Source organism: Sceloporus undulatus, chromosome 5 (genome assembly GCF_019175285.1).
Source record: "Sceloporus undulatus isolate JIND9_A2432 ecotype Alabama chromosome 5, SceUnd_v1.1, whole genome shotgun sequence".
Classification (NCBI taxonomy): domain Eukaryota; kingdom Metazoa; phylum Chordata; class Lepidosauria; order Squamata; family Phrynosomatidae; genus Sceloporus; species Sceloporus undulatus.
The window spans coordinates 146997387-147007886 of NC_056526.1; the positions used below are offsets into that span (position 1 = coordinate 146997387).

At 40.5% G+C, this 10500-nt stretch overlaps 1 protein-coding gene across 1 annotated transcript in view; it reads right to left on the reverse strand.

The window, feature by feature from the left end:
• The window catches only part of ARHGAP10 (Rho GTPase activating protein 10), a 125699-nt gene extending 116559 nt beyond the window's left edge, over positions 1-9140 (reverse strand). The window contains exon 1 of the mRNA XM_042470138.1: positions 8839-9140. Within this exon, the coding sequence (XP_042326072.1) occupies positions 8839-8992 (154 nt within the window). The 5' untranslated portion in view covers positions 8993-9140. The remainder of the gene's footprint in view (positions 1-8838) is intronic.
• Positions 9141-10500: the final 1360 nt, after the last annotated feature.

Sequence of the window (10500 nt, forward strand, 5' to 3'; positions counted from 1 at the left end):
TCAAAGACTAGCTATTCTTCCTCATGAGCTTAGAAATGAGAAGAGGTTGGGTTCATCCAGACTTCTTGCTGGGCTTTAAACCTCAGTGTAACAGGGACAAAATCCTTGTCCTTCCTCAACTGGGCACAGCTGCAGGCATTCATAAAATTTTGGTTGGCTACCAAGGACAGACAGTTTCCAAACTCCTAAACACTTATTATTTTTATTAAAGATAGGCCGCATCTTCTTAAAATGGAGAAAGCAATGGAAAATTGAGCTTCCACATATTGCATTTTATCTGTTAATCAGTTCTTGACATTTAGTTTTCTTAAGAAGCATGTAAATATTCAGTTAGTGGATAATATTCAACTTATAACAATTGTGATCCAGCAAGACTCCGACATCTCTCTCTGGAAGAACAAACACAACCGAAACGGATTGTAGTCTCTAACATCTAAGAACTGTGGACCATTTTCCAGAAAGAAACAGAAGCATAAAAAACTTCAAAGAAAATAAGGGCAGGAAAATCAGCATCAGATAGGAGTGCATTTACACTGTAGAAATAATGCCTTTTGACACCACTTTAACTGCCATGGTGCCATCTTATAGAATTCTGGAATTTGTAGTTTTGTAAGACACCTGCACTCTTGGAAAGAGAAAGCTAAAGACCTTGTTCAACTACAAATCCCAAGTTTCCATAGAATGGAGCTACAACACTTAAAGTGGTGTAAAAACTGCATTATTTCTACAGTGCAGATGCATCCTACATTGCTCTGAAAATAATGGGCTTCATATTGTTTGTGAATAATTTTATCTGGATTTATACCACCATACATAGTGCTTGATATGCTACTATTAAAAATGCATGTTAAAAATGTATACTAGTCCTCTCATGTCAGTTTGATTCTCTCATGAGTATTTGTTTTAGCAACTATTTTCAAGAATAAGAAAAGGTTAAAAGTTCAATATGAATCACAGAAGAAGTTTTTAAGACAAGGGTGTAAAAACAAGCAATTTTGGACCCTTAAGGACTTAAAACACAGTGAAAACTCCAGTTTCTATTCTTCTCATGTATTAATAAATGCTACACCAGTGATGGCGAACCCATGGCACGCGTGCCAGAGGTGGCACTCAGAGCCCTCTCTGTGGGCACACATGCTGTCGCCCTAGCACAGAGTTTGCCAGAGTTTCTTACTAGAAAGCCAGAGGGATGTGGCACTTTGCAATAAATAAGAGGGGTCTGGTTTGCAGTTTGGGCACTTCATCTGTAAAAGGTTCACCATCACTGTGCTACACTGTATAAGGAAGTTCAATTACCAGAGTATTAACAGAATAGCCTAAATGTTTTTAAAGCTATTTATTTTTAAAAGAAGATCTTGTTTGCTTTTCCTTGTCAGAATTTCCTTGGAAATGTTATGTGAACAATATGAATAACTATGAAACTGCACATGTACTTCTGCATATATTTTTATATAAAACGTGTTGTTGCTCTCTGCCTCCAAGTCGTTCCTGACTTATGGTAACCTTAGGATGAACCTATCATGGGATTTTCTTTGCAAGATTTGTTCAAAAGAGGTTTGCCACTGCCATCCTCTGAGGCTGAGAGAGTGTGACTTGCTCAGTATCACCCAGTTTGTTTACATGATTGAACTGGGATTTGAACCCTGGTCTTCAATGTTCAAACTATTACATCACACTGGCTCATAAAACTTTACGTTGCCTTTTTCTGAATTCAAGTTTCCTTCAGTTACAAATACATTCAACTCAGGAGCAAGTGTGATGTAGTAGTTTGTAATACAGAAGGACTTACAAGCAGACATTCTTTTTAGATTCAAGCACATTTCATATAAGAGCCTTTTGCAAAACAATTCTATGGAAAATGTGCTATGAATAAATAATATTCTTTACTATTTCAAATAGTAATAACTTCACTCTTCTGCTAGACATATTGTTTAACCACATATGAACCAGAGACCAGAACACAAAAAAAGTCAGTGTTTGATGAATGATCCTAAACACTGTCTTTTCAATTACTGACCCAAACATATGAGAATTTACTAATCACACAGGTTTTATATGGCTATACTGTTTGAATTCATTTTCTCTCTTCTTTTCCTCCCCATGCGTTACTCCTTCATTCTGGCTAGTATTTTCTTGGGTTTACTGTAATCCAACCACAAAAAATCACCATACACATCAAATCAGGCTGAAGACCAGCAATTTAATTATGTACATCAGATTACACTGAAACAATGTCAACAAATACCAAGGATATTTTCCCCGTATGAGAGGGACCCATTCTTTGGAAGCCAAGCATACTCAAAATGCAGTTCTGGTTGTTTATTCTAACACACACAATGCATCCAGAATTTACAAACAGAATTCATGAGAATTCTGGATTGCTGAGGATGAGATAGTAGGCTGCTACAAGCTTGCTATTCACTCCTACCTTCAGCTGACTCATTGTTCCAACTTCAAACCTTTGATTTTTTGTTTATTTATCATGATCTACAAACTCATGCTTTCATGCAATCAAAGAACTGGAAGGTGTCCCAAGGCCCATCTAATGCAAGAACTCACTGCTAAAGCATCCCTGTGAAGTGGTCATTTAATCTCAATTTAAAAACCTCCAATGAAGGACAATCTCTCTCCTTCTAAGGTAGTTTATTCCACTGACAAACAGCTCCAAGTGTCAGAAAGGTCTTCCTAATGTTTAGTCAGAATCTCTTCTCTTGTTCTATGAATCCATTAGTTTTTAGGGCTTCTTCTCTGGAGCAGCAGCAAACAGTGCTAGGGAAGCCTGGGAATTGTAGTTTACTGTGGCACCAGAGCTCTAGGACAGAGAAGGCAAAATGTCTAGAATTCCGTAGCATTGAGCCAGGGCAGTTAAAGTGATCTCAAGTGGGATTATTTCTGCAGTGTGTTTTAGACCATAGTTGTCTAGATGAAGACTAACCAAAGCAGAACAGTGTGGGACTATTAATTCCCTTGATTTGGACACTACATTCCTGTTGAGGCAGTCTAAAATTGCACTGGCTTTTTTTGCTACTGAATCACACTGTTGACCTACTGTAAGTTACACATATGATCTAACAAGACCCCAAGATCCTTTTTACATAGATTAATGTAAAGACAGGTATTCTGTATTTTTTGTTATGCATCTGGTTTTTTCCTGCCCAAATACAATACTTTATATTTATCCTTACTGATACTGATTTTGTTCATTTTGAATCCTGAGTCTGTCTACTGAGGTATTAGCTACCTCTGCTAGTTTGGTGTCATCTGCAAATTTAATAAGAATGCCCCCTTTTCTATTATCCAAACCAATTATAAAGATGTTGAACAACACCAGGCCCAGCACAGAACCTTGAGGTATCCCATGACATTTCTCCTCAGGATGACAAGGGACCATTAATAAGAATTCTTTCATTTCAATCCATAACCCAGCTATAAATCAATTACAGTAAAATCATCTAATCTATATCTTACTCTAAGCACAGCATTCCCCTCATCTGTCACGCTTGTAACTCAATCAAAAAAGAGGTAAGATTACCTTAGCATGAATTATTTTGATAAAACCATGCTGGTGCTTAGTAGTCACAGCATTCTTTTATCACAGATATACTGTTTAATTATCCCTTCTAGAATCTTTCCTGGCATCACCATCAATTATTATTAAGCTATATTTATAAGGCACTGTAAATTTACACAGCGCCATACATACAATAAATTAAAAATAGAATAGAATAGAATAAACCTGTCTAAGGTGTACATTCTACAAAATAAATTTAACATAATACATATTAATACGTATTAACATTAAATAATAAACTATAGCAAGCTGACAGGTTAATAACTGTGTAAGTTCTCTCCCCCCACCCCTTCTAATGATAGGGACAACAATTGCCCACAATTTACAGGGTCCTAATTTGATCTCCAAGAATTCTTAAAGCGATCTGAGCATCACAAAATACCCGATTACATCGGTAAGCTTCATTAGTAGGTCTGAATGCAGTTCATCTGGTTCTAAATATGTGAATTCATTTAAGGCAGACAGATGTTCTTGTAGCACATCTACCTTTTTTGGCTGCAGCCCCCTCACTCCATTAGTCTATTTTAACCACACAGCTAACAGTTTGCTTAGGTACAGTATTGCAAACAGGAGCATACAAGCAGCATACAATAACATGTTGCTTGTCTAAGGTAAACTAGAGTCCCCAGAGGACCCTGGTTTGCTGTGATGTCTGAATCCAATCACTCCATCCCACAACACCTGTTATACTTGAGCCATGCCACTCCAGTAGTTCATAAACACACAGCCACTCTAAGAAGACTCAACAAGAAGATCATGAAAATTTCACACCACTATGAAGATATGGAAGACCTACTTTTATTGTTCACTGAATGTTATCTTGCATTCCCCAAGGCTTATTACGAACGTAAGCATGTGCTAGCAGAAAATAGCAAAGACTTGATATGATTACTGAAGAAAGCCAAAGAGGAAAGTGCAAAGGCAGGTTTAGAGTTGAATGTTAAGAAAACAAAAATAATGACCACAGATGATTTGACATAACTTTAAAGTAAATGAAGACACTGAAATAGTGAAAAAAATTTCACATCTTATCTCAGTCATTAATCAGAATGGAGACTGCAGTCAAGAAATCAGAGAAAGACTTGGACTTGGAAAGGCAGATATGAAAGAACTAGACAAGATCCTGAAGTGTAAAGATATATACAGTAATTGAATATTAAAATTAAGATTGCCCATTCCATTATATAGACCTGAACAAGGTTGTAGAGAACTAGATGACTTGGAGGTCTCTCATTCATAGGGTTGACATAAATCAAAGTTGACTTGAAGACAGTTAAAAGCAAAACATGCACTTAGGATGGGACATCATATGTCTGGAAGACACTGAATATGAACAGAAGTGATCTTGAGGGGCATAGTATCTGTCCCTCCCATCTGGTCCATATTGATAAAAATATAGAAGGCAATTAAAAAACAGAACTCTTCTCTTCCCTACTGATTTACTGCAGTTTATATCAACTGTTGATACAACATCCTCCTAGTTTAAGAGCATATTAAAATATGTGTACATGAACTCAATGGATTTGTGGGCAATGCAAACTAAATTCCAAAATGTTATGTTATGTGCACATTCCTAAAACTCTGTTTACATTAACAGTGTTTCATGTCCACTGCTGACATGACAGAAATATTTGAAAGATTTTTAAAAAGCCACAAAGCCTATTAAATGAACCACATTTTGCATACATATCAGCCTTATAAACATTGCTTAACACACACCAGAACGACGACCAGCAATTACTGCTGGGACAATTCTGAGTCTGTTTAATGAAACAGGAAAGGGATTTGATACTAGAAAGCTAGCAGCTGAAATACAGTTAACCAAAGGTTTAATAGATTTCCCCCCACATTTTCCAAAAGAAAGGCAGCTTGAAATGTCACCTGTTAAAAACATTTCCCAGCCAAAACTGATGCCATAAAAAAGGCTGGTATGCAAAATCATGTTGTCAGCAGGAACTTATTCCTTTTTATGGGAATTCTTTTCAGTCTTTCTAAATCTTGTGTTCCAAACTCAGAGTAACATTTGTGCCGGGGAACGTTTTATTTATATTGCAAGAGTGAATGCAATTCCACTTTACACGTTATGGAAACCTCTTAGATGGAGGAGAGGTTACTTACTCTTTCGCAATTGAAAGCAGACTTGTTACTGAGCTCAGGGTGTGTGGGTGCGACAAAGAAACGCTGAAGTGTTTGATCGCCAATGTAAAGGAAGAGCCAGCGTGGTGGTTTGGGCGTTGGACTATGACTCTGGAGAGCAGAGTTCAATTCACAGCTTGACCATAAATGAAATCCACTGGGTGATCTTGGCCAAGTCACACTTTCTCAGCCTCAAAAGATGGCAATGTCAAACCCCTCTGAAAAAACTGGTCAAGAAAACTCTGTGATAGGTTTGCCTTAAGGATCACTGTAAGTCAGAAACGACTACAGCCGTATCCACACTACAGAAATAATCCAGTTTTATATCACTCTAACTGCCATGATTGTGCTATGGAATTCTGGGAGTTGTAGTTTTGTGAGACATTTAGCCTTCTCTGTCAAAGAGCTCCAGTGCCACAACAATAGACAATACCCAGAATTCCATAGCACTGAGCCATGGCATTTAAAGTGGTGTCAAACTGGATTATTATTGTCCTAATAAAGGTTATTACTAAATATGACTACTGTATTTATGTGTTTTTAATTGTGTTTTGTACTGAAAGCCACCAGGGACCTTTGGGCAAGTCACACGCTCTCAGCCTCAGGGGAAAGCAATGGCAAACCCCCTCTTAACAAATCTTGCCAAGAAAACCCTGTGATAGGGTTTACAAACATAAGTCAGGAAGGATTTGTAGGCACAGAAAAACACACATCCTGCCTCAAGCCTTGGTGTGAGTGGAAAGAAATAAAAAGTATTGCTGTTATTGCTTTGTTGTTGTTGTTCTGTTGTTGTTACTACTACTACCACTACTACTACAGAAGTCTGAATTCCAAATGCATCAGAAGAAGTAGACTTACTGTATATACTCATACATGTATAAGTCTAGAAATGTTAATCAAACAATTGACTCCAAAAACCTGAATCGGTTTATCCATGGGTCAGTGTAAGTACTGTACTGTACTGTACTTTAATTCTTGCAAAAAAGGAACCATCCCCTGGTGAAAGGCAAGAGTGTAATCTGTTCTGGAAGCACTCACACCCCCTTTATACTCTCATCCATGAAGCCTTTAGTATGAGCACAAACAGTTATGCTTGCTGGAATTTTCTTAAGTTTTCTGGCACTGTTTTCCTTTGCATCCTTTGTTAGATGCCCTTAGGTTGTACCCTTGACTTACCCACAAGTCCTATCTAAATCCATAATTTTGGCCCCCAAAACCTACCTCGACTTATACATGAGGTCACTTTAGAGTCAAGTATATACAGTAAGTCTACAAAAGCTCATGCTGCCAAATTCTTTCCTGGAGGCCCAAAACACACTGCAGAAATCATCCAGTTTGAGACTGCTTTAACTGCCCTGGCTCAATGCTAGGGACTTCTGAGAACTGTAGTTTTGTGAGGCGTTTAGCTTTCTCTGTAGAGAGCTCTGTGCCACAATAAACTACACTTCCCAGGATTCCCTAGCACTGAGCCAGGGCAGTTAAAGTGGTCTCAGACTGGAGTGTGTTTTGGATCTATAGTCTAGGAAAGCTCATGCTGCCTACTTCTTTCTTTCAGTTATGTCCAAAGCACACTGCAGAAATAATCCAGTTTGAGACTGCTTTAACTGCCCTGGCTCTGTGCTAGGGAATCCTGGGAAGTGTAGTTTATTGTGGCACCAGAGCTTTCTACAGAGAAGCCTAAATGTCTCTCAAAACTACAGTTCCAGAATTCCCTAGCATTGAGCCAGGGCAGTTAAAGCAGTCTCAAACTGGATTATTTCTGCAGTGTGCTTTGGAGGTGTTACAAGTTTTCTCTAAATACTGATTTAAGTCTGAGGAATAGACTTTTCCTCCAAAGAAAGTCCCTGACCAGCTCTAGCAGACTTTGTACCTCTGCAGCGGCCCCAGCCTGGAAACCCTAAACGGTTTGCAAGACGCCCTTTCCTTCCTTTGCAAGGAGCAGGAGCCCAACAAGCTGCAGACCTTGTAGGGACAAGGAGTCCGAGCCTCTTCTGGTATGTGTTAAGCTCAGCCATCCATATGCCTCTCTCACACACACAACCACAACAACCACAACCACCATCACGACTCCAGGGTGGCCAGATGTCCTAAACGCAGAGGAGGAGGAGACGCTGCAAAGTGGAGGGCATGCAAGAGAAAAATGTAGGACATTACAAAATAAAAGCTAAAGCCATTCATATAAACACTCTCTGAGCATTTCTAAAGAGCAGGGTACAAATGCAATTAATAATCATAATTAATTCTAAATTCATGCTTCTCAGTCGTGCTCCAAATGGAGGACATTTTGGAAATGAGATTGAAATGGAGGACACGTCCTGGAAAAAGAGGACCTCTGGACATTTGGGAATTCCTCCTGGACTGAAGGCTGAAATGCAGGACATGTCCTGGAAATGGAGGACCACTTGTCACACTGCTTATTAATAGTTCATCCTTAAGCCATTCAGGAAGGAAGCTTGGGACTCAATGTCTCTATCTAGTTACACTACTACAGTTTTGTTTTTTGGTTCTCAGGACCTAAGTCTTAACATAGTTATATTACTACAGTTTTGTTTGTTTTGGTTCTGAGAAGGTTTGCCCATTGCCTTCCCCTGAGGCTGAGAGAATGTGACTTGCCCAAAGCAGGGTGACCTCACCACCAAGGAGGACAAAATGGAGGACATGGCCAATTAAAAACATTAAAAGCACTCATGTAAATATCAATTCATGCTTCTAGGTCCTGCTCAAAATGGAGGGCATTTTGGAATCCCTCCTGGGCAGGTCCTGGAAAAGGAGGACGTCTGGTCTCTCTGGTTCAGAGGTGTGCCATTGCTTTTCCCTGAGGCTGAGAATAGGCGACTTGGCCAAAGCAGGGGACCAGATGCCCCCGTTATGCTCAGAATGGAAACTGCTTTGAGAGAGAAGGTTGGCCATGCTCAAAATGGAGGACGTTTTGGAAGTCCTCCTGGACAGCAGCCTGGAATGGAGGGCAGGTCCTGAAAAAGCAGGGCTTCACCCTTAAAATGGAGGGCATTTTGGAATTCCTCTTGGAGAGGAGCCTCAAAAGGAGGACGTGTCCTGGAAAAGGAGGACAGGTGGTCAGCCTGAGCATGGAGGGCGTGCCCTGGAAAAGGAGGACTCCTGCTGCTACTCACTCTTCGTGGCGGCGATGAGGCTCTTTCCGTCCTTGAGGAGCTCCTTGATGAACTTGTTGGTCTTCTCCAGCTCGGCCTCGTGGGCCCGGACGCTCTCGCGGAACCAGGGGCTGTCCAGGTAGCACTCGCTGAACTCCAAGGGCTGCAGCCCCATGGCTGCTGCCAGGAGAGGAGGAGGAGGAGGAGAAGGGAGACGGAACGGGTCCTCCTTAAAGCATGGAGGGACCCAGACGAAGAGGAAGAAGGGCTTCTCTCCTGAAGAGAAGATGGAGGAAGGAAGGAAGGAAGGAAGGAAGGAAGGAAGGAAGGAAGGAAGGAAGGAAGGAAGGAAGGAAGGAGAGAGAAGAAGACAAGGATCAAGAGGATTCCCCCGCAGCTGGGCGGGAAAGAAGAAGAATTACAACAAGGAGGACCAGGCGGATGTCTGGCTGGCTCTCCTCCTCCTCAGCCCCGACTCGGCGTCTCCGCCCCACAACTAGGCCAGGCCCAGGCCCGCCTCCCCCTCAGCATCATCCCGCCTGGCCTTCTTCTCGCTTTCCCGCAGGAGAGGAGCCCCGGCCTTTCCTAGGAAGGATGGCCGCCTCCTCTCAGGGTGAGAGGAGGAGGGCCAAGGCGCCTCAAGGTGGAAGGGAAAAAAACTTATTATTATAATACTGTAATAATAATAATAATAAATTATTTATATACCGCCTTTCCAAAGGGTCAAGGCGGTTTACAACATTACATAAGCAATTGCATAAAATACATAAATTACACACACATGATAAACACTCATATGGAGGACAACCTCCTGGACAGAAATGGAGGGACCTTTATTCCCAAGGTCTCTTCTCTATTCTGAAAGCAAAAAAAATGTCTCAAGGCGGACTATAAGAAACGTATTTATAGTATTAATATGGACTCTGTATTAATTACATTATTAATGCCCTGGAAAAGGAGGGCCTCTGTTTATTATTTCTGCAGTGTGTTTTGGCCCTTAAAAAGACTCCCAAAGGTCCCTTGGAAAGCAAAAATGTCTCAAGATGCACTGTAATAAGTGTATTATAGTATTAATATGGACTATATGTTAATTGTATTATTAATATATTAATATGGACTTATATTAATATGGACTATAATAAGCATATTATAGTAATAAGCCTATTATAGTCCATCCTAAGACATTCTGCTTTCAGGGAAGGGACCTTGGGACTCTTTTTTTAAAGTCCAAAACACACTGCGGAAATAATCCAGTTTGAGACAGCTTTAGCCTGGGCTCAGTGCTAGGGAATTCTGGGAATTGTAGTTTGTTGTGGCACTCTGATAAAGAAGGCCAAATGTCTCATAAAGCTACAGATCCAGATTTCCCTAGCATTGAGCCAGGGCAGTTAAAGCGGGCTCAAAGTGGGTTATTTCTGCAGTGTGTTTTGGGCCTTGGTCTTATTTCTGCAGTGTGTTTTGGGCCTAGGTCTTGTATTATTGTAGTCTTAAACATTAATGCAACAAATAATCTGGTTTAAACAAACCAAAGGAGGGTTCTTGTTGTTCAGACTTCTCAGGACTGTCTAAAGAAACAGCCCAAGCGCTGCACTCTGGGGGCTGTTTTGTGTAAAAGGTTCCTCAGGCCTGTTACAGACAGGCCAAAATAAAGCTGCTTCGAGTCACTTTGGAGGCATGCTGTTT